At 39.6% G+C, this 24,344-nt stretch overlaps 1 protein-coding gene and 1 pseudogene across 1 annotated transcript in view; one reads left to right on the top strand and one right to left on the bottom strand.

The window, feature by feature from the left end:
- Window positions 1-22,513, top strand: part of TOP2A (DNA topoisomerase II alpha) — a 33,395-nt gene extending 10,882 nt beyond the window's left edge. Inside the window, exons 12-35 of the mRNA XM_074388704.1 lie at window positions 444-601; window positions 1,444-1,569; window positions 2,797-2,907; window positions 3,053-3,158; window positions 3,249-3,358; window positions 4,228-4,320; window positions 4,606-4,720; window positions 4,825-4,946; window positions 6,386-6,534; window positions 8,666-8,897; window positions 9,090-9,224; window positions 9,344-9,544; window positions 9,977-10,172; window positions 10,900-10,991; window positions 11,094-11,258; window positions 11,381-11,464; window positions 12,906-13,088; window positions 13,290-13,380; window positions 17,143-17,295; window positions 17,542-17,665; window positions 17,777-17,820; window positions 18,233-18,367; window positions 20,585-20,784; window positions 21,091-22,513. Coding sequence (XP_074244805.1) covers window positions 444-601; window positions 1,444-1,569; window positions 2,797-2,907; window positions 3,053-3,158; window positions 3,249-3,358; window positions 4,228-4,320; window positions 4,606-4,720; window positions 4,825-4,946; window positions 6,386-6,534; window positions 8,666-8,897; window positions 9,090-9,224; window positions 9,344-9,544; window positions 9,977-10,172; window positions 10,900-10,991; window positions 11,094-11,258; window positions 11,381-11,464; window positions 12,906-13,088; window positions 13,290-13,380; window positions 17,143-17,295; window positions 17,542-17,665; window positions 17,777-17,820; window positions 18,233-18,367; window positions 20,585-20,784; window positions 21,091-21,219 — 3,254 coding nt within the window. The 3' untranslated portion in view covers window positions 21,220-22,513. The remainder of the gene's footprint in view (window positions 1-443; window positions 602-1,443; window positions 1,570-2,796; window positions 2,908-3,052; window positions 3,159-3,248; window positions 3,359-4,227; window positions 4,321-4,605; window positions 4,721-4,824; window positions 4,947-6,385; window positions 6,535-8,665; window positions 8,898-9,089; window positions 9,225-9,343; window positions 9,545-9,976; window positions 10,173-10,899; window positions 10,992-11,093; window positions 11,259-11,380; window positions 11,465-12,905; window positions 13,089-13,289; window positions 13,381-17,142; window positions 17,296-17,541; window positions 17,666-17,776; window positions 17,821-18,232; window positions 18,368-20,584; window positions 20,785-21,090) is intronic.
- LOC141581872 (small EDRK-rich factor 1 pseudogene) lies at window positions 223-1,143 on the bottom strand (annotated as a pseudogene).
- Window positions 22,514-24,344: the final 1,831 nt, after the last annotated feature.

Genomic DNA, 24,344 nt, shown 5'->3' with positions numbered 1-24,344 from the left:
CCCTGTCTCTACTAAAATACAAAAATTAGCTGGGCATGGTGGTGTGGGCCTGAAGTCCCAGCTACTTGGGAGGCTGAGGCAGGAGAATTGCTTGAACCCGGGAGGTAGCGGTTGCAGTGAGTCGAGATCGAACCACTGCACTCCAGCCTGGCCCCTGGCGACAGAGACTCTGTCTTTAAAAAAAAAAAAAAATCAACCTGTTTCCTATTATGGAACATTTAGGCCATTTTTAATTTTATCTTGTTATAAATAATATTGAGGTGATTATTTTGGAGTAAAACAAGAATGTTTACATCATGATCTATTACCTAACAAATAATTTTACTTGTTATATATTGTAAATTATTTGTGTTTTATCACAAGGCTATAAACAGTATGTTCAAATTAGTGTATTTGAGGTTGAACTAAATGTGCTAATATTAACTTGTGTATTTTTATTTTAGGGGGCCGAAACTCCACTGAGTGTACGCTTATCCTGACTGAGGGAGACTCAGCGAAAACTTTGGCTGTTTCAGGCCTTGGTGTGGTTGGGAGAGACAGATATGGGGTTTTCCCTCTTAGAGGAAAAATACTCAATGTTCGAGAAGCTTCTCATAAGCAGGTAGAATATAAAACTATCTAAATCTAGTTTATAATGGAAGACTTTATGCTTATATTTTCCCTCATTGGGCTTTTTGAAAGATATTTTAGACAGTTTGTGATTATTTTGAGAAATTGGGTACATTGTAGCCTATCTTTTTATAACGCCACATGCACATAGTGTTTTATCCTTTGAAGATTGCTTCTAAAACATTGCACTAAGTCAAACTGAAAGATAAAGTTTAAAATAGTTTTTAAAGGATGTTAAAACATGTAATGACTGTCCACTGTACAAAATCTTGATCTTAAAGCTTATGATACATCCAGTTGGCAGTAGCACCAAGGTTTTCCAAAAGCCAGTCATCATTTTTCTCTTGTATGCATAGACTTCTGATTAGCTGCCTTCTGCTTTTGTTGCATGATCTCAGAGTCCCTCTGCTTTCTCTGAGAGGTAGTCAAGCTATCATCTTTTCTTTTTCCCTTGCTAATTTCCTGGGTTTTCTTCATGTTTTTCTGGCGGACAAGTTCTCATTGATTTCCACATGCCATGCTGCTCACCGACGAATCCTGGGAGAGAGCAACTTGGAAAAGCAACGGCTCCCTGGCACGCTGGGCTGCCGTCACCACCGTCGACCAGGAAGGCTGAGCCTGTGTGGGTCCTCCGCCCGGCAGCACCTCCACTTCGCTCCGCCAGTGGCCTTGTAGCCTATCTTAACAGACCTTTCTGACTTAGTGTATGAGCTAATAAAAGCTCAAAATACTGGAGCCCAAGAAAATCCAAGCAACATACACTGTTATATTTCTTAGTTCTTTTCAAATGTATAAACAAGACACTACTTTTTTTGGTGTATATGTCCATTTCAGATCATGGAAAATGCTGAGATTAACAATATCATCAAGATTGTGGGTCTCCAGTACAAGAAGAACTATGAAGATGAAGATTCATTGAAGACTCTTCGTTATGGGAAGATAATGATTATGACAGATCAGGTCAGATTTGTTATCGAATTTTTAGATTGTTCAACTAAATTAACCATGTCTTAGTTACATTTTTGTTTTTGGCCATGAAATAAATTACAATTAGCCGGGCGCGGTGGCTCAAGCCTGTAATCCCAGCACTTTGGGAGGCCGAGGCGGGTGGATCACGAGGTCGATAGATCGAGACCATCCTGGTCAACATGGTGAAACCCCGTCTCCACTAAAGATACAAAAAATTAGCTGGGCATGGTGGCGCGTGCCTGTAATCCCAGCTACTCAGGAGGCTGAGACAGGAGAATTGCCTGAACCCAGGAGGCGGAGGTTGCGGTGAGCCGAGATCGCGCCATTGCACTCCAGCCTGGGTAACAAGAGCGAAACTCCATCTCAAAAAAAAAAAATAAATAAATAAAAAAAATAAATTACAATTACTAGGTGGGGCACAGTGGCTCATGCCTGTAATCCCAGCACTTCGGGAAGCCGAGGCTGGCAGATCACAAGGTCAGGAGTTCAAGACCAGCCTAGCCAACACTGTGAACACCGTGTCTACTAAAAATACAAAAATTACCTAGGCATGGTGGCACATGCCTGTAATCCCAGCTACTCAGGAAGCTGAAGCAGAAGAATCCCTTGAAACCCAGGAGGCAGAGGTTGCAGTGAGCTGACATGGTGCCACTGCACTCCAGCCTGAGCGACAGAGCAAGACTCTGTCTCAAATAAATAAATAAATAACTTAAACAGGAGCTTTATTCATTATCTCTAATCAACATCTAATCAGATATGCTTATAAAATACAGGTTAAGTGAGTCTGGATTTGAACAGACCTTTTTTAATTCCCATAGAAAATTTGACAAATTGCCAGTAAGTCAATTATAATTTTTTTTATTTCTGAACAGTTCTTTTTTTATTGTTTGTTTGTTTGAGATGGAGTTTCACTCTTGTTGCCCAGGCTGGAGTGCAGTGGCTAAATCTTGCTCACTGCAGTCTCTACCTCACCGGTTCAAGCGATGCTCCTGCCTCAGCCTCCCAAGTAGCTGGGATTATGGGTGCCTGTCACCACGCCTGGCTAATTTTTGTATTTTTAGTAGAAACAAGGTTTCACCATGTTGGCTAGGCTGGTCTTGAACTACTGACCTCAGATGATCTACCTGCCTTAGCCTCCCAAAGTTCTGGGATTACAGTTGTGAGCTACCAAACCTGTCCTAAACAATTCTTTTGAACTTTGGCTTCAAATATTTCTAGGACCAAGATGGTTCCCACATCAAAGGCTTGCTGATTAATTTTATCCATCACAATTGGCCCTCTCTTCTGCGACATCGTTTTCTGGAGGAATTTATCACTCCCATTGTAAAGGTATGATAATTAATAAGATACCATAATGGATATTTTAAGGCCCTACTCCTCAAACCTGGATATACAGATAAAAGCCCAGTCATATGTAATGGAATGCAGGGGACCCCACATTGTACAAAGCCATAGTCATTGTTTTTTATCACAGGTATCTAAAAACAAGCAAGAAATGGCATTTTATAGCCTTCCTGAATTTGAAGAATGGAAGAGTTCTACTCCACATCATAAAAAATGGAAAGTCAAATACTACAAAGGTTTGTAATGAAATCCATATAGAACTTCTCACTTTATTACATACCCTGTACAAGACTGTATGAGGAAAGTTAATATTCTTGATTTTATAGGTTTGGGCACCAGCACATCAAAGGAAGCTAAAGAATACTTTGCAGATATGAAAAGGCATCGAATCCAGTTCAAATATTGTGGTCCTGAAGATGATGCTGCTATCAGCCTGGTATATATGTTTGAGTTGTATTTTATATATACATTTCAATTTTAGAAATCACTGCTTTAGTCAATTGAAACATTTACATTTTTGTATAAGAATATTTTAGAGAATAGAATGTTTCCAGTAAGCATATCCCAGAGATGGAATCAGATATTTCAGAAAATTTTGATTTTGGCTGGGCATGGTGGCTCACTCCTGTAATCCTAGCATTTTGGGAGGCTGAGGTGGTTGGATCACCTGAAGTTAAGAGTTGGAGACCACCATGTTGGCATGGTGAAACCTCATCTCTACTAAAAATACAAAAATTAGCTGGGCGTGGCGTCAGGCGCCTACAATCCCAGCTGCTCAGGAGGCTGAGGCAGAATCGCTTGAACCCTGGAGGTGGTGGTTACAGTGAGCCAAGATTGCACCATTGCACTCCAGCCTGAGCAAGATAGTAAAACCTCAGGCTTAAAAAAAAAAAAATAATACCAAAAAGGCCCGGCCAGGTGGCTCACGCCTATAATCCTAACACTTTGGGAGGCCAAGGCAGGCAGATCACCTGAGGTCAGGAGTTCTCAACCAGTATGACCAACATGGAGAAACCGTGTCTCTACTAAAAATATGAAATTAGCTGGGCATGGTGGTGCATGCCTGTAATCCCAGCTACTCAGAAGGCTGAGGCAGGAGAATCACTTGAACCCAGGTGGTGGAGGTTGCAGTGAGCCAAGATTGTGCCATTGCACTCCAGCCTGGGCAACTAGAGCAAAAATCCATCTTGGAAAAAAAAAGAAAACGGAAATTTTGTTGTTTTTCTGTTGTTTGTTTGTTCTTTGTGGAAGGATACTTGGAACCTATTAGTACCAGTGACATCTTTTTCATCCTTAAATTTGTAGGCCTTTAGCAAAAAACAGATAGATGATCGAAAGGAATGGTTAACAAATTTCATGGAGGATAGAAGACAACGAAAGTTACTTGGGCTTCCTGAGGTAAAAGTGTTAAATATATCCCACAAAATGGACTGTTTAACTGACCTTTTGGTATTGATAATACAGCAAATGAAACTTAATGAATAGTTATTTTAGTAAAAATTTGAAATTATAGAATTGTGCAGCAGTTAAATTTGCTTTATCTTTGAAACATATACTTTTGTATTGTTCTATATTTTATAAAGACTTAATTATAGAAATAATAATTCTAAAGGTTTCTTTGTTTGATTTTTGTGTTGAGCATTGTTAAGCATTGGTCTTATGTAATACTGTTTGGTCCCTCAGGATTACTTGTATGGACAGACTACCACGTATCTGACATATAATGACTTCATCAACAAGGAACTTATCCTGTTCTCAAATTCTGATAATGAGAGATCTATCCCTTCTATGGTGGATGGTGAGTTCCACTTTGTTAGTCTGTTTTTATTATAAGATGGAAATCAAATTCCCAAAAATGGATAAATTGAGGATACTTATGTTTGCCCTTATTTCATTTTAAAGGTTTGAAACCAGGTCAGAGAAAGGTTTTGTTTACTTGCTTCAAACGGAATGACAAGCGAGAAGTAAAGGTTGCCCAATTAGCTGGATCAGTCGCTGAAATGTCTTCTTATCATCATGGTGAGGTAAACACACAATCCATGTTTCCAGAAAGCATATCTTCAGAAATACCTGCATAGTCAGTCTCAAAATAGATTTGGTGAAAGTATAAGCTCATATATTCATAGTAAAGAACAAGTTAGTAAAAGCTATCAATCAATAAAACTGCTTGCCCTTTGATTTCTGAAAATAATATTCCTGCAGTGATACTCAAATCTGCAGAGGTCTACATTAAAAGATAGTTAGCATGGCCGGGCGCGATGGCTCAAGCCTGTAATCCCAGCACTTTGGGAGGCCGAGGCGGGTGGATCACAAGGTCGAGAGATCGAGACCATCCTGGTCAACACGTTGAAACCCCGTCTCTACTAAAAATACAAAAAAAAAATTAGCTGGGCATGGTGGCGCGTGCCTGTAATCCCAGCTACTCAGGAAGCTGAGGCAGGAGAATTGCCTGAACCCAGGAGGCGGAGGTTGCAGTGAGCCGAGATCGCGCCATTGCACTCCAGCCTGGGTAACAAGAGCGAAACTCCGTCTCAAAAAAAAAAAAGATAGTTAGCATGTTTGTTGTAACTTTGTGATGTCAAGATTTAGACCTCCACTGATTGGCAAATTGTTATAATAAATTGTGACACATATATGCATGGAATCAGTGCTATAATTTCAGTAAAACTGTGTGCGCTGACACTGAGAAATAACAATGGTCTATTGTCAGGTGAGAAAAAACAGAGGCAGAACAATAACTAAAAATGTCTACAAGAATATGCTCTAAATTGTTCACTTTAGTTATCCCTGGGAATTAGAAAGGGCAACTTTCAATTTTTATATATATCTGAATTGTTTGACTTTACACCAACACCAACAGATATTCCTTTTTTATTTTGTGATTGCTTTTTGCATTAATTATGTAAAACAGTTCTAAAGAACTGGATTGCCTACAAGTTTCTAGAAATTTAAATACAATTGTTGTTTTGTTGCTTTCAATCAAAATATAGTGGGGATACAATAAATGTTCACCCGACAAACATTTGTTGAATGCCTGCCACGTACCAGGTATATAGAAATAAATAAAAATAATATGTTTCTTATCTCCAAGGTATAGTAACAATTTAATCAGAAGACCAATATATATATACAGCTATAGAATAAAGTGATACATGCTAGAATAGAAATGAGCAAAGCATTGTAACACAAAGGATGAAATATTTCATTTTGCTGAGGATAAGGAGAGGAACTCTGCCTTCAAAGTTGAGTGGGGTTTAATAGATAGAATTATTGGAAGGCAAGAGCCCTGAACTTGAGCTAAAAGTCTTAGGTTCAAGTACTACTTCTGCCGTCTATTAACTTGAAGAAAGTCACTATACAACTAAACCTCACAAAATGTTACAAGATAATAGTGAAGTTTGGTCATAATAATGTATTTGTATTAGTAAAAGCCTCAGCTTAATAAATCTTTTTTTCCCCACAGATGTCACTAATGATGACCATTATCAATTTGGCTCAGAATTTTGTGGGCAGCAATAATCTGAACCTCTTGCAGCCCATTGGTCAGTTTGGTACCAGGCTACATGGTGGCAAGGATTCTGCTAGTCCACGATATATCTTCACAATGCTCAGGTAGGTATGCTTTCACTTTCTGGTGAATTGCCTCCAGTTTTGAAACAATGTGAGTTTTAGTTGACTAATAATACAAAAACTCCATTTATCAGAAAATACTGGCTTCTAGTGGGCAAAGCCCGGGGTGAGGCTTATAAATACCCTAACATACACAGGAAAGCCCCCTCATAAACGAAGAATTATCCAGTGCAACATGTCAGTTATGCTAAGATTGAGAAACCCTGATGTAGAGTTTGGGACTGAGTAAAGAAGACTTTGATTCTTCTAAATATCACAATTGAAATTTTACTTCTTTACAAAACTATGGAGAGTACATTATGAATGGTCAATTTTCAGCTGTCACCTTTTCAGTGGTATTCAACACAGTTACTAATTGCTCCACCCTTGAAACTCTTTATTTGGCCTCTATGACAGTAGACTTCTCTGGTTCTCTTCTTCCTTATTAGCTTTCTTTGCTGGGTCCTTCTCACCTTCCCAACTTCTAAATACTGGTTCATCCTAGGGTTCCTTCATCAGATCTCTTTCTACTTTCTACACTCAGTTCCCAAATAATCTCACATTATCTGGTCTATACCTTTAAATTTCCAGTCCTGGTCTCTCCCCTGAACTCTCAACTTTTATGTCTGACTGCCCTCTCAACATTTCCCACTCAGATATCTAGTTAAGTATCTCAGACATAAGTATCTAAAACCAAATCCTTAGTTTTCCTGTCTCAGTAAATGAAATGCCATCCTTCTAATTGCTCAGGCTAAAATCCTTGTCACCCTTGACTCCTTTGCTTGACACTTACATTCAGTTCCTCAGCAAATTTTATGGACTCTGCACTGGAAAAATACTAAGCCACCCCCATCTCATCTAAACTACTGCAATATAATCTACCATCTGTCTTGTCTTATAACAGCCAATTGTTTTTTTAAAAAAATAAGTCACTCCAGCTGGGCACAGTGGTTCATGCCTATAATTCCAGCACTTTGGGAGGCCAAGGTGGGCAGATCACAAGGTCTGGAGTTCAAGACCAGCCTGGCCAACCTGGTGAAAACCTGCCTCTACTAAAGATATAAAAAAATCAGCTGGACGTGGTGGTGCACACCTGTAATCCCACCTACTTGGGAGGCTGAGGCAGGAGAATTGCTTGAACCTGGGAGGCAGAGGTTGCAGTCAGCCAAGATCACATCATTGCACTCCAGCCTGGGTGACACAGGGTGAGACTCCATCTCAAAAAAAGTAAAAATAAGTCACTCTGATTCAGAACCTTCAATTGCTCAGAGTAAAATCTAAAGACCTCTTTTAGCTAACCAGACATGTGATCCATGCCCCCACCTTCCATATCTTTTGATTCCTTCTCATACTATTTCTTCTTCAGCCACACTATCCTCAGCCTATATTCAAATACACTAAGTACATTTCCTCTTCAGGGCCTTTTACTTACTGGTTCCTTTGCCTGCAACACTCCTTCTCTAGAATATCCATATGGCTCAGTCCCTCAGTTTCTTTCTTTTTTCATTTTTGAGGAGTTTTGCTCTTTTTGCCTAGACTGGCATGATCTCAGCTCACTGCAACCTCCACCTCCCAGATTCAAGCGATTCTCCTGCCTAAGCCTCCCATGTACCTGGGATTACAGGTGCACACCACCACTGCCAGCTAATTTTATATTTTTAGTAGAGACTGGGTTTCACTATGCTGGCCAAGCTGGTCTTGAACTCCTTTCCTCAGGTGATCCCCCTACCTTAGCCTCCCAAAGTGCTGGGATTACATGCTCAAGCTACCAAGCCTGACCCGTCCCTCAATTTCTTTTCTCTGCTCAAATGTAATCTTATCAGAAAAGGCATAACTTTCCTTCGTACCTCTTCAGTCACTTTCTTACTTTTTCTTCTCAGTATTTAGCCTACCACCTAACAAAATGTATGTTCACTATCAAATCTCTACTGGAATGTGAGCTCCTTGAGAATTGAGACGTTATGTGCCTAACACATAGAAAGTGCTCAATAAATATTATTAAATGAGTATTAGTCAGCAAGTAAAACCAAGATAATTTTCATGTATAAGTATGAGATAACATATGTCCTTTTCATAAAAGTTGTACCAAATTCAGTATTTTTATAAAATAACATTATTTGATTCTTTTCTTTAGCTCTTTGACTCGGTTGTTATTTCCACCAAAAGATGATCACACATTGAAGTTTTTATATGATGACAACCAGCGTGTTGAGCCTGAATGGTACATTCCTATTATTCCCATGGTGCTAATAAATGGTGCTGAAGGAATCGGTACTGGGTGGTCCTGCAAAATCCCCAACTTTGATGTTCGTGAAGTTGTAAATAACATCAGGCGTTTGATGGATGGAGAAGAACCTTTGCCAATGGTAAGTATTCTGTGTGTGTTATAAGAGCTTTACTTTTCCTTGGGTTTCAATTGAGTAGACTGTATGATTAAAGAGGATGCAAACATAAAATTTAATTTCATACTTTATACTTAGATTTATTGTTACCTGCTGTTGTGATTTCTGTCTAGTATAACGTTTAGAAAAACATTGTTTTTTAAAATGCCAATTTAGCTTCCAAGTTACAAGAACTTCAAGGGTACTATTGAAGAACTGGCTCCAAATCAATATGTGATTAGTGGTGAAGTGGCTATTCTTAATTCCACAACCATTGAAATCTCAGAGCTTCCCGTCAGAACATGGACCCAGGTAAATAATTGTGGATTTCTTTTTTAGTTTTGTGATTAAAAGAAACACTTTTTGTACTACTGCTTTTGACTATTCAGGAGCCTATGTTTTAGAAACTTCAGGATTATTTCTTTCTTTAGACATACAAAGAACAAGTTCTAGAGCCTATGTTGAATGGCACTGAGAAGACACCTCCTCTCATAACCGACTATAGGGAATACCATACAGATACCACTGTGAAATTTGTTGTGAAGATGACCGAAGAAAAACTGGCAGAGGCAGAGAGAGTTGGGCTACACAAAGTCTTCAAACTCCAAACTAGTCTCACATGCAACTCTATGGTATGTATTTGTTTTGCGAGATGTACATATGTTTCAATTTATATTAATGATTAATATGTGGCTCATGCCTGTAATCCCAGCACTTTGGGAGGCCGAGGTGGGTGGATCACGAGGTCAGGAGTTCAAGACCAGCCTGGCCAATATGATGAAACCCCATCTCTACTAAAAATACAAAAATTAGCTAGGTGTGGTGGCTCGTACCTGTAGTCCAAGCTGCGTGAAAGACTGAGGCAGGAGAATCACTTGAACTCAGGAGGTAGAAGTTGCAGTGAGCCAAGATCGTGCTACTGCACTTCAGCATGGGCAACGGAGCAAGACTCCATCTCAAAAAGAAAAAAATTATTATCAATTTTAAAAGTATATCTTAGTCTACCTTTATAAAGTTTAGCCAATTTGTCTATTCTTGGCTCTAATCTTGTTTTCCTTTTCCAGGTGCTTTTTGACCACGTAGGCTGTTTAAAGAAATATGACACGGTGTTGGATATTCTAAGAGACTTCTTTGAACTCAGACTTAAATATTACGGATTAAGAAAAGAATGGCTCCTAGGAATGCTTGGTGCTGAGTCTGCCAAACTGAATAATCAGGCTCGCTTTATCTTAGAGAAAATAGATGGCAAAATAATCATTGGTATGTTTTGGGAATAATAACTGCTTACTAAAACCCTAGTTATGTCAAACTTTCTTTAAACATTTTTGGTGAGAATAATGGTAGAGAGAGAGGCAGAATCCATTTAATTCACCTGGGCACTTATACAAAGATTTCTTTTAAATATCTGATTCGATATTTATAGTTTGAAAGAGATGGTGTTTCCTTGATTGAGCATCTTGAGAAATCAAGATTTAGTTGACACTTAGACATGAGGAGAATAGAAAGCTAGAAAATCTTGCATAAACTGATTGATAAGAGAATAATAGTACACTAATCATGCTACAGGAACAGAAAATAAAAGAGTACGTCTGATGGGAAAAAAAGCAGGAAGATTATAAGTGGCTTATACTGTCTGGGTGTGGCGGCTCACACCTGTAATCCCAGCACTTGAGCTGTTGAGCTAGGGAGGTTAAGGCTGCAGTAAGCCTAAATAGTGCCACTGCACTCCAGCCTCGGCACAAAAGTGAGAGTCCCTGTCTCAAAAAAAAAAAAAAAAAATTTGATCATAGCCTCATGTATGATTTGACTGCCCCCTTGTGGTAATTTACATTTGTCAGTGGTTTAGGAATACTCATCTGTATACCCAGATGTACAAATTTGTGCAAGACTAAGTTTAATTTCCAGTTTTAAACTTTTGACTGGTAAAACCTTATCCCTTTCCTAAAATATTACTCAAAATCATTATCTCTACTTTTTTTTTTAATAGAAAATAAGCCTAAGAAAGAATTAATTAAAGTTCTGATTCAGAGGGGATATGATTCAGATCCTGTGAAGGCTTGGAAAGAAGCCCAGCAAAAGGTAATCTTTGTTGGCACTTTTCTATATTGTTAAAGACTATGTATTAAATAATGCTTATGTTTCACATTTTCTAATAAGGCTACATTTTGTTTCATCCTTTAGGTTCCAGATGAAGAAGAAAATGAAGAGAGTGACAACGAAAAGGAAAGTGAAAAGAGTGACTCCGTAACAGATTCTGGACCAACCTTCAACTATCTTCTTGATATGCCCCTTTGGTATCTAACCAAGGAAAAGAAAGATGAACTGTGCAGACTAAGAAATGAAAAAGTGAGTTGGTGGTAGGATGGTACATGCTGCTTAGTTTTGTTCTAATGGTAAAAGTAAAAATTATGTGTTGCATGAAAATGCTGCTTGTGTACATATATTAACTCAATTTTGAAATTATGAAGGAACAAGAGCTGGACACATTGAAGAGAAAGAGTCCATCAGATTTGTGGAAAGAAGACTTGGCTGCATTTATTGAAGAACTGGAGGTGTGTAGTTTATAATGCTCATGCTAGAATTTTTATTAATGAAATAATATATTCCGGCAGTATACCTTTGTCAAGATAGTTCACAATTGGCAATAGAAAGAAAATAAGAGGCATAAGGATAAATCCAAAATAATGTATAAAAGAACAGATCATTGGCCAGGTGCAGTGGCTCATGCTGATAATTTCAGCATTTTGGGAGGCTGAAATGGGCGCATCACTTGAGGTCAGGAGTTCAAGACCAGCCTCGCCAACATGGTGAAATCCTGTCTCTACTAAAAACACAAAAATTAGCCAGGCATATTGGTATGCGCCTGTAGTACTAACTACTCAGGAGTCTGGGGCAGAATTGCACTTAAATGTGGAAGACCACCAACCCAGTCCCCCAAGTCAACTGAAAAGGACAAAGCTGCTGCCAGACGTAGTGGTTCGTGCCTTTAATCCCAACACTTTGGGAGGCTGAGGCAGGTAGATCACCTGAGATCAGAAATTCAAGACCAGCCTGTTCAACACAGTGAAACCCCATCTGTACTCAAAATACAAAAAATTACCCAGGCATGGTGGCGGGCGCCTATAATCCCAGCTACTCAGGAGGATGAGGCAGGAAAATCTCTTGAACCTTGGAGGTGGAGGTTGCAGTGAGCCAAAATTGCACCATTGTACTTTAGCCTTGGCAACAAGAGCAAAACTCCATCTCAAAAAAAAAAAAAAAAAAAAAGGACAAAGCCACTGGGTGTGGTGGCTCACGCATGTAATTCCAATGTGTTATGGGAAGCTGAAGCAGGAGGATCACTTGAGATTAGGAGTTCAAGACCAGCCTGGACAACATAGCAACACCTCATCTTTCCAAAATTTTTTTTAAAAATAGCCAGGCATGGTGGTATGGGCCTATAGTCTCAGCTACTCTGGAGGCCAAGATGGGAGGGTCACTGAAGAACAGGACTTCAAGGCTGCAGTGAACTATGATCATTTACCCATGTACTCCAGCCTGGGTGATAGAGCATAACTCTGTCTCTTTAAAAAAACAAAACACCTTATTTCTTAAATTTAACATGCAAATTTATATTGTTGCACTTCAGTATAGATGCCTAGCTCATTTTAATCACTTGATTGGATAAGTGTGCATCATTTCCTTTCATATTTTATATGTGAGTTTATACATATATATGTATATACATGTTTTATTCTTAATTTCTCCCTTGTTTTCCTCAAAAAGGTTAAGTGGTAGAATCAGGAATAAAACCCAGTCTTCTGTCTCCACGCCTTCCTTTTCAAGGTGTACCGTAATTACATCTTCACTATCGTTGATAGTATACTAGGTTATAGAACAATTTATCACAAGTTTTTAAGATATAACAAATGGAAATCAGCTTAACTGTGGCCTTTCAGATGTTGTAATGTTTTTGTTAGCATATAAATTTGCTTTTTTATATCCCTTCTATAGGCTGTTGAAGCCAAGGAAAAACAAGATGAGCAAGTTGGACTTCCTGGGAAAGGAGGGAAAGCAAAGGGGAAAAAAGCACAAATGGCTGAAGTTTTGCCTTCTCCATCTGGTCAAAGAGTCATTCCACGAATAACTATAGAAATGAAAGCAGATGCAGAAAAGAAAAGTAAAAAGAAAATTAAGGTAATACTCTTGTGGTGGCTCATGCCTATAATCCCAGCACTTAAGTCATACCTGTACCTTTATTCAGAGCTGTTAACCTAAACCCCAAAGAAAAAAGCACTCTTTGACTCTATTTATATTTCGACTATATATTTATATATTTGACTGTATCTTTCAAATAAGTTGGCAAAAATTAATCATTTTCATCTTGCTATCTTTTAGAATGAAAATACTGAAGGAAGCCCTCAAGAAGATGGTATGGAATTAGAAGGCCTAAAACAAAGATTAGAAAAGAAACAGAAAAGAGAACCAGGTATTAAAGCATTTTAAGGAAAATGGTATAAAGTGAAGATTAAATTATGTTTCTTACCTGGGACGTTCCACATAAATGTTCAAAACCTTTTTGTTGAATTGAATTGAGAAACCTGAAAGAAAACTGTATCTGAATTCTACTTGGACCTCTTTAACATTGTCCTTGGAATTTGCTTCATTTTAGAAAATATTTTATAATGAAATAGTTTGTTAATTTGAACTCCTTAACTGGATGTAAGGAAACACTCAGTTTATTAGATTTCCTTTTCTAGCCAATTATGAGGTTCTAGTATATAGTTTCTTAAGGAAAGGGACTACATGTTAGTCATGTTTGTAGTATAGTATCTCTAGAGTACAACATATAGGTAATAAAGGTAATGTTCACTCAGTGAACTAAATAGAATTAACAATTCTGTTAATCATTTGATAACGACTGTACTATCTACCTTTTTAAAAACATCTTTATTGAGATATTCACATACCAAATTTGTCCATTTAACATATAACATTTGTCTGGGCACCATGGCTCATGCCTGTAATTCCAGCACTTTGAGAGGCTGAGGCAGGAAGATCACTTGAGGTCAGGAATCATTTGGACCCAGGAGACAGGTTGCAGAGAACCAAGACTGGCATTACACTCCAGCCTGGGCGACAGAGCGAGACTCCAACTCAAAAAAAAAAAAAAAATATAAAGTATACCCTTGAGTGGTTTTAGTATAATCACAGAGTTAGTACAATTTGTCACCCCCTAAGAAAATTGTACTCATTAACCATCACTTGCCATTTGCCACCAACTCTTCTCCCCACTAGGCAACAACTAAAAAAATCTATCTTTAGATTTTCCTATTCTGGACATTTCCTATAAATGTAATCTATAACATGTCTCTTGGAGTTGACTTCTTTCACTTAGCACAATATTTTCAATGGTAACCCATGTAGTACCCCATGTATTCATTTTTTGTTGTTGTTTTGTTTTGTTGAGACAGACTCTTGCTCTGTCACCCAGGCTGGCATGCAGTAGTAGCAAGATCTTGGCTCACTGCAACCTCTGCCTGCTAGGTTGAGGTGATTCTCTTGAGTACCTGGGATTACAGGCCTGTACCACCACGCCCAACTAATTTTTGTATTTTTAGTAGAAACAGCGTTTTACCATGTTGGCCGGGCTGGTCTCAAACTCCTGACCTCAAGTGATCCACCCACCTCGGCCTCCCAAAGTGCTGGGATTACAGGTACAAGCCACTGAGCCCAGCAGTACTTAATTCTTTTTTTTTTTTTTTTTTTTGAGACGGAGTTTCGCTCTTGTTACCCAGGCTGGAGTGCAATGGCACGATCTCGGCTCACCGCAACCTCCGCCTCCTGAGTTCAGGCAATTCTCCTGCTTCAGCCTCCTGAGTAGCTGGGATTATAGGCACGCGCCACCATGCCCAGCTAATTTTTTTTTTGTATTTTTAGTAGAGACGGGGTTTCACCGTGTTGACCAGGATGGTCTCGATCTCTTGACCTCGTGATCCACCCGCCTCGGCCTCCTAAAGTGCTGGGATTACAGGCTTGAGCCACCGCGCCCAGCCAGTACTTCATTCTTTTTTATTGCTAAATCGTATTTCATTGTATGGCTATGCCACATTTTATCTGTTCGTCAGTTGATGGGGTTTTTTTTGTTTCTTTTTTAATTGAGACGGAGTCTGTCTCCGTCTGTACTCCAGGCTGGAGTGCAGGGGCACAATCTCAGCTTGCCGCAACCTCTGCCTCCCAGGTTCAAGTGATTTTCCTGCCTCAGCCTCCTAAGTAGCTGGGATTACAGGCATCTGCCACCATGCCTGGCTAATTTTTTTGCATTTTTAGTGGAGATGGGGTTTTGCCATGTTTTCCAGGCTGGTCTCAAGCTCCTCACCTTGGGTGATCCGCCTGCCTTGGCCTCCCAAAGTGCTGGGATTACAGGTGTGAGCCACTCTACCCGGCCTGTTTCTACTTTTTGATGATTGTGATTAATACTGTGAGCATTTATGTACTGTGCAAGGTTTCATGTGAACTTAAGTTTTCATTTCTCTTGGGTAGATACTTAGGAGTAGAATAGTTGAGTCATATAATTATTCTGTTTAACTTTTTAAGGAACTGCTGGACTGTTTTCTAAAGCAGCTGCACCATTTTGCATTCCCACCAGCAGTGTATGAGGATTCCTGTTTCTCCACTTCCTCACCAGCATTTGTCGTCTTTCTCTTTGATTCTAGCCATTCTAGTGTGTATGAAGTGGTTGGTATCAGCCTCCCATACTGTTGGGATTACAAGCATGAGCCACTGCACCCAGCCTTGATGATGTTTTTTGAAGCACAAATTTTTAATTCTTATGAAGTCCAGGTTACCTATTTTTTTGTTATTGCTTATGCTTTTGGTGTCATATCTAATCTTTTGTTAAACTGAAAGTCATGAAGGTAGGCCTCTGTGTTTTATTCTAGGCATTTTATAGATTTAGCTCTTAGATTTGGGTCCATGATCCACTTTAAATTAGTTTTTGTATGTGGTATGCGGAAGGTGTCCAACCTGATTCCCTTGCATGTAGATATCCAATTATTTGTTTTATTTTTTTTTTTTATTTTTTGAGACGGAGTTTCGCTCTTGTTACCCAGGCTGGAGTGCAATGGCGCGATCTCGGCTCACCGCAACCTCCGCCTCCTGGGTTCAGGCAATTCTCCTGCCTCAGCCTCCTGAGTAGCTGGGATTATAGGCACGCACCACCATGCCCAGCTAATTTTTTGTATTTTTAGTAGAGACGGGGTTTCACCATGTTGACCAGGTTGGTCTCGATCTCTCGACCTCGTGATCCACCCGCCTCGGCCTCCCAAAGTGCTGGGATTACAGGCTTGAGCCACCGCGCCCGGCCTGATATCCAATTATTTCATATTTCAGTACCATATGTTAAAAAGACTTATTTCCACAATGTTTGTCTTCACCCTTGTCAGAAATCAATTGATTATAAATGTTAAGATCTCTGTCCTTGAGTATATACTTTTCTTGAGACAGGGTCTCACTCTGTTGCCCAGGCTGGTATTGAAATCCTGGCTCAAGCAATCCTTCTATTTCAGTCTCCCAAGTAGCTGGGAGTAGCGCTCACTACCATGACTGGCTAATTTCTAAAACTTTTTTGTAGAGAACAGTCCTTTTTTTTCTTTTTTTGAGACAAGATCTCACTCTGTCTCCCAGGCTGGAGTATAGTGGCATGATCACAGCTCACTATAGCCTCAATCTCCTAGGCTCAAACAGTCCTCCTGCCTCAGCCTCCCTAGTGGCTGGAACCACAGGCACACTCCACCATACCCGCTAATTTCTGTATTTTTTGTAGAGATGGGGTTTTACCATGTTGTCCAGGCTGGTCTTGAGCTCCTGAGCCCAAGTGATCTACCTACCTCACCCTCCCAAAGTGCTGAGATTACAGGTGTGAGCCACCGCACCCAGCTAAGATGGGGTCTTACATCTTGCCCCAGCTGATCTCAAACCCCTGGCATCAAGTAATCCTCCCACCTCAGCCTCCCAAAGTGCTGGGATTACAGGCATGAGCCACTGTGCCCTGGCCACATTGTATTTGTTTATGAGATTAAGTGACCAAGCTATATGCTCCACAAAAACAGGGATCATGTCTGTTTCTTTTCATCATTGTATTCTCAGAACTGTCACAGCAGTCAATAAATTTGAAGGATGGATGGATGACAGATGGAGAAAAGTGAATCTAAGAATACATAAAGGTGATTAATTTCTATCTCCCATCTAGGTACAAAGACAAAGAAACAAACTACATTGCCATTTAAGCCAATCAAAAAAGGAAAGAAGAGAAATCCCTGGTCTGATTCAGAATCAGACAGGAGTAGTGACGAAAGTAATTTTGATGTCCCTCCACGAGAAACAGAGCCACGGAGAGCAGCAAGTAAGGAAAACTAAAAGAGCATTTTAGATATGCTGTAGGAGTTGAATGGCCAATATACCTCAGGGTACTTTGCCCCCAAAATTACTATATCTTAATAGAGCAATAAATTATGCTAAAGCTTTGAAACACTGAAGCATCTTTCAGGAGATTAAAAACTAAAATATTCATGAAATGTTATATCGACCTATAAATTAAAAGCTTCTCCTACTACCGTCTAATTTTTTAATATATGTATGTTTTTACTAGCAAAAACCAAATTCACAGTGGATTTGGATTCAGATGAAGATTTCTCCGATTTTGATGAAAAAACTCAGGATGAAGATTTTGTCCCATCAGATGCTAGTCCACCTAAAACCAAAACTTCCCCAAAGTAAGTATCTTATCTAATACGGGTTTTGTCATGATTGTTTCTAATATATTATTTTTTGCTTAACGCATTTAGAATTGGTTGTCAGGATATATATATATTTTTTAATTCTAGACTTAATAACAAAGAACCGAAACCACAGAAAAGTGCCACGTCAGGTATGTATTTAAGTAAAAGTATTGAGACATCTGCTTTACTGGGATACTCAGATCCAACTGGGTTCTAATCCTGGCTGCATTGTCCAAGTACTTCCTTTGGAAATAAATTTGAGTTCTTATTAACATTATGTTGATATTGTTTAGTTTCACATATAAATAGGTTCTGCATTCAATATACTAAAACTAATTACAGTGTTTGCCAGGTACTTTGCTTGGTGCTAGAGACACAAAAAAAACTGTTCTTGCTGATAAAAAATTTAGAAATTAGAAAAAGTTTAAGAGTATGTTTTAAATATTCCAAAAAAGTCACATATTTGGTGTTTCACTAGGAATTCATAGCAGGGACAAAGCAGAAAATGGATTTTCATGTGTTGGTTAAATGTACTATTTTCCTTTCCATTTGAAATAATAGACCTTGAAGGTGATGATGCTAAGGATAGCGTACCACTGTCTTCAAGCCCTCCTGCTACACATTTCCCAGATGAAACTGAAATTACAAACCCAGTTCCTAAAAAGAATGTGACAGTGAAGAAGACAGCAGCAAAAAGTAAGCCTAAATCTTTGAGATGAATTAATGTTGAAATTAACTAACTGGTTTCCACAAGTCAGTTTCAATTTTTTATTGCCAAAATTTACTATTGATATTACAAATTAAACCTTTTCCAAATGGAAACAATTTCTTTTAGATCTTTATAATCAAAATTAGTAGTCAAGGCTGGTCCAAAATAGTAAGTCATCTCTAATGATTGTTCATTCAGTTACATATCAAACTCCTTGTTCTACTGTTTTCCCCCTTCTCACTACTGCACTTGATTAGTCAGAAAACAAAAGCTAGGCACAGTGGCTCATGCCTGTAATCTCAGCACTTTGGGAAGCTAAAGCAAGAGGATCGCTTGAGGCCAGTAGTTCAAGGCTGAAATCAGCTATGATCAAGCCACTGCTCTCCAGCCTAAGTGAGAGAGATCCTGTCTTCAAAATAAGGTAGTCCAAAGGTTTAATATCAGCACGTTTCTCTCAATGTCAGGCTTTATCTAGTTCATTTCTATGACAAGGTTAGGATTTATAAGCAGTTGCAAATGTTTAATATGAAACATATATATATTTTAAGATGGAGTTTTGCTCTTTTTGCTCTTGTTGCCCAGACTAGAGTGTAATGGCTCGATTCCGGCTCACTTCAACCTCTGCCATTTGGGTTCATGCAATTCTTCTGCCTCAGCCTCCTGAGTAGCTGGAACTACAGGTTTGCACCACCATGCCTGGCTAATTTTTTTTTTTTTTTTTTTTTTTTTTTTTTTTTTTTTTTTTTTTTTTTTTTTTAAGTAGAGACAGAGTATCTTCATGTTGGTCAGGCTGGTCTCAAACTCCTGACCTCAGGTGATCCAGCCGCCTTGACCTCCCAAAGTGTTGGGATTATAGGCATGAGCCACCATGCCTGGCCTGAAACATAATCTTAAAATTGAATGTTTGGCTGGGCGTGGTGGCTCACGCCTTTAATCCCAGCACTTTGGGAGGCCAAGGCGGTGGATCACAAGGTCAAGAGATCGAGACCATCCTGGTCAACAAAGTGAAACCCCATCTCTACTAAAAATACAAAAATTAGCTGGGCATGGTGGCATGTGCCTGTAGTCCCCGCTACTCGGGAGGCTGAGACAGGAGAATTGCTTGAACCCAGGGGGCGGAGGTTGCAATGAGCCGAGATAGTGCCATTGCACTCCAGCCTGGGTGAGCCGAGATAGTGCCATTGCACTCCAGCCTGGGTAACAAGTGCAAAACTCCGTCTCAAAAAAAAATTGAATGTTTAAGATTGGGTGTGGCTGGGTACGGTGGTTCATGCCTGTAATCCCAGCACTTTGGGAGGCCAAGGCAGGTGTATCACCTGAGGCTGGGAATTCGACGACACCAGTCTGACCAAAATGGAGAAACTCCCATCTCTACTAAAAAATACAAAAATAGCTGGGCATGGTAACGTGAGCCTGTAATCCCAGCTACTGGGGAGGCTGAGTCAGGAGAATCGCTTGAACCCAGGAGGTGGAGGTTGCAGTGAGCCGAGATCGCGCCATTGCACTCCAGCCTGGGCAACAAGAGTGAAACTGCATCTCAAAAATATAATAATACAGAATTAGCCAGGTGAGGTGGCACATGCCTGTAGTTCCAGCTACTCGGGGGGCTGAGACAGGAGAATCACTTGAACCCAGGAGGCAGAGGCTGCAGTGAGCTAAGATCTCGCCATTGCATTCCAGCCTGGGTGAGACAGAACAAGACTCTGTCTAAAAAAAAAAAAAAAAAAAATTGAATGTTTAAGAATACTTCGATTTTCTAATATTTTCAGCTCTCTTAGATTGTATTTTCCTGTTAAACATACACAGTCATCACATTGCTGAATAAAGTTCACAATGAGAACAATCCATCTAAGAGTGGCTGTGACTAGGCCAGGCAGGGTGACTAATAATGCCTGTAATGCCAGCACTTTGGGAGCCCAAGGCAGGTGGATCACCTGAGGTCAGGAGTTTGAGACCAGCTTGACCAACATGGTGAAACCCCATCTCTACTAAAAATATGAAAAATTAGCTGGGCATGGTGGTCTGCTCCTATAATCCCAGCTACTTAGGAGGTTGAGGCAGGATAATCACTTGAACCCAGGAGGTGAAGGTTGCAGTGAACCAAGATCGCTCCATTGCACTCCAGTCTGGGCGACAGAGTGAGACGCCATCTCAAAAAAAAAAAAAAAAAAGCAGCTGTGATAAATGCCTGTGTTGAATTGCAGGTCAGTCTTCCACCACCACTACTGGTGCCAAAAAAAGAGCTGCCCCAAAAGGAACTAAAAAGGATCCAGCCTTGAATTCTGGTGTCTCTCAAAAGCCTGATCCTGTGAAAACCAAGAATCGCCGCAAAAGGAAGCCATCCACTTCTGATGATTCTGACTCTAATTTTGAGAAAATTGTTTCTAAAGCAGTCACAAGCAAGGTGAGTGTTAATCCTAGTCAGTCCTTTTGCTGTAGATATTCTGAAGGACATAACTAAGCCCTTGCTCTTAATAATTTGGCAAGTCTTTAAGAAAATTGACTCATTAGCTTTTACCGTAATATTTAGTTTTAACAAAGTTAAATATGCCACTTACTTGGGCAATGGAAGAGTTGGCCTTGGATCTGCTTCTTATTACTTGATAGAAAGTAGAAAACTCCTTGAATGTAGTCTTGATAAGTTTTTTTTACATTGCAGTTATGTTGTCAGATTTATGTTGTACAAATTACCTGGGCTTTCCTCTTTTAGAAATCCAAGGGGGAGAGTGATGACTTCCATATGGATTTTGATTCAGCTCCGGCTCCTCGGGCAAAATCTGGACGGGCAAAGAAACCTATAACATACCTGGAAGAGTCAGATGAAGATGATCTGTTTTAAAATGTGAGGCAATTATTTTAAGTAGTTATCTTATTGAGCCCAAGACTGGTTTTAAAGTTACCTGAAGCTGTTAACTTTCTCCCCTCTGAATTTAGCTTGGGGAAGGTGTTTTCAGTACAAGACCATCAAAATGAAGTGAGTAGAGCCCAAGTATCCTTTAGCTTTTTTGTTTGTTTTGTTTTGTTTTTGAGATGGAGTCTCACTCTGTCACCCAGGCTGGCGTGCAGTGGCGTGATCTTGGCTCACAGCAACCTCAACCTCCTGGGTTCAAGCAATTCACCTGCCTCAGCCTCCCAAGTATCTGGGACTACAGGCATACCACCACGCCTAGTTTTTGTATTAGTAGAGACAGAGTTTCACCACGTTAGCCAGGCTGGTCTCAAACTCCTGACCTCAGGTGATCCACCTGCCTCACCTCCCAAAGTGCTAGGATTACAGGCGTGAGCCCCTGCGCCCGGCCCGTTTAGCTTTTTATAGTACTGTCTAAATATTGACCAGGAAATTGTTCTGTGTTTTGTGTTCGAGCCTGCTTTCTTTTGTTTAAAACCTGATTTTAAGTTCTTCTGAACTCTAGAAATAGTTATGTGGTCACTTCAGCATAAAGCAGTGTGTTTATTAACCATCCATTAAGCTAAAACTAGAGCAGTTTGATTTAAAAATGTCACTCTGCGTCCTTTCCTACTTTTAGTAAATATGAGATAGAGCATAGTTAATTCTCTGTTTTATCTTAGTTTTATGCATAATTTACCCTCAGAACTTTATGGTTCTAGTACAGATACTCCACACTCAGCCTCTTGATGTGTCAAATTTTTGTTCAGGCAATGAGAAATTGTTCACGTTCTTCATCTTCTCACATCATCAGAGACTAAAGAAAAACACTTTGACTGTGTCTGTAACTTGACACAATCAATAGAATGAAGAAAATTAAACCAGTTATGTGATGATTTCAGCTCTTAACTGTCCCCTCTGGCTGCCCCTGAGTCTGAATCTCCCTAAGAGAGCAACCAATTTCTAAAGGGCACTGGATTGCAGAAGACTGGGGACATATGCTCCAAGATGTTAAATGTTATATTGATAACCATGCTCAGCAATGAGTGATTAGATTCATATCTCCGTAATTTCAATTTGTAACTTTTTAAAGACCTGTCTACATTGTTACCTGTGTGTGACTTGAGTGATGTTATCAGTGTTTTTGTAAATATTTACTATGTTTTTCTATTAGCTAAATTCCAACAATTTTGTACTTCAATAAAATGTTCCAAACATTGCAACCCATAGAATGCCTTTTTTAAAATGCACACTACACCCTTCTACTTATTCTAAAATACAGTCTTCACTTCCCTTTCAGAAGCATTTCAGTCATATTCTGACAGAACTTACAGCTTCTGGCCATGGTGATAGGTCCAAGAGATAGGCATTATGACCTAATTAAGGCTAATAAGACTTTTCCCTGGGATTTTATACATGAGTATTAAGTTCTTCATCTCCACCATACTTGATCAGTAAATATGCATGTACATTTTTTTTTTAATGGTACCTTCCTTTAACAACTATTTCAATAACCTAATCAACTACTTGGTGATATCAGTAAGTTATATTGGGTCTAATCCATTTAGGAAAAAAATCAGATAAATCTCTTCATACCTTACACCAAAATTAAGTTCAAATAGATGAAATATTTAAATGTCAGAAACTATTTGAAAAGTATGAAACAATCTTGACTTACAGAGGGATAAACTAAACAAAACCCAAGGGTAGTGTTGACAAAGATAATGGAGGAATTAGCCCTTTCAAAGAAATCTGGGCCACACATGGTGCCTCAGACCTTTAATCCCAGACGTTTAGGAGGTCAAGGAGGAAGGATTGCTTGAGCCCAGAAGAAAGAGGTTACAGTGACCAGAGATTGTGCCACTGCACTCCAGCCTGGGCTACAGAGTAAGACCCTGTCTCAACAAAGAAAAGGAATTAGGTTAAGACTCAGACATGTGCAAAAACTATGTAAACACATACAAATATGAGTACAAGTAAAAGGAAATCCGAATAAGATCAATGGATTGTTTCAATGTAAATATTCTGGTTACTATATAATTTTGCAAAATTGTGGGGAAGTTGGCAAAGTGTATGATGGATTTCCATTATTCCTTTTTTTTTTTTCTTTCATAAAGTCCTTGTTTCTGATCCATTTCTTTTTTTTTCCTTTTTTTTTTTTTTTTTTTTTTTTTGAGACGGAGTCTTGCTTTGTCACCCAGGCTGGAGTGTAGTGGTGAGATCTCAGCTCACTGCAACCTCTGCCTCCTGGGTTCAAGCGATTCTGCCTCAGCCTCCTGGGTAGCTGGGACTATAGGCACATGCCACCACGCCTGGCTAATTTTTGTATTTGTAGTAGAGACGGGGTTTCACCATGTTGGCCAGGCTGGTTTCTTGGCTGGGTTCTGTGGTTCACACCTGTAATCCCAGCATTTTGAGGCTAAAACGGGTGGAACACTTGAGGTCAGGAGTTGGAGACCAGCCTGGCCAACATGGTTAAACCCTGTCTCCACTAAAAATACAAAAATTAGCTGGGCGTAGTGGCACATGCCTGTAATCCCAGCCACTCGGGAGGCTGAGGCAGGAGGATCCCTTGAAACCAGGAGGCAGAGGTTGCAGTGACTCAAGATTGTGCCACTACCCTCCAGCCTGGGTGACAGAGTAAGACTTCATCTCAAAAAAAAATTATATGTTTTCTTTCAAAATGATTTTTTTCTGATTATATTAATAAAAGTAACATATGGATTCCAGTTTGTTTGTTTTTTTTTCTTTTAAGAGACCAAATCTTGCTATCCCCCAGGCTAGAATACAGTAGTGTAATCATGGCTCACTGTAACCTTGAACTTCTGAGCTCAAGCAACCTTCCACCTCAGCCTCCCAAAGCACTGAGATTACAAGTGTTGGGAGCCCAGGCTGGAGTACAGTGGCTCAATCTCGGCTCACTGCAACCTCCACCTCCCAAATTCAAGCAATTCTCCTGCCTCAGCCTCCTGAGTAGATGGGATTACAGGCACCTGCCTCCACACCCGGCTAATTTTTTTGTATTTTTAGTAGAGATAGGGTTTCACTATGTTGGCCAGGCTGGTCTTGAACTCCTG

The sequence above is a fragment of the Saimiri boliviensis genome, chromosome 17 (genome assembly GCF_048565385.1).
Source record: "Saimiri boliviensis isolate mSaiBol1 chromosome 17, mSaiBol1.pri, whole genome shotgun sequence".
NCBI classification, from domain to species: Eukaryota; Metazoa; Chordata; class Mammalia; order Primates; family Cebidae; genus Saimiri; species Saimiri boliviensis.
The sequence above is the reverse complement of the archived record's forward strand: the minus strand, read 5'-3'. Positions and strand labels throughout refer to the sequence as shown.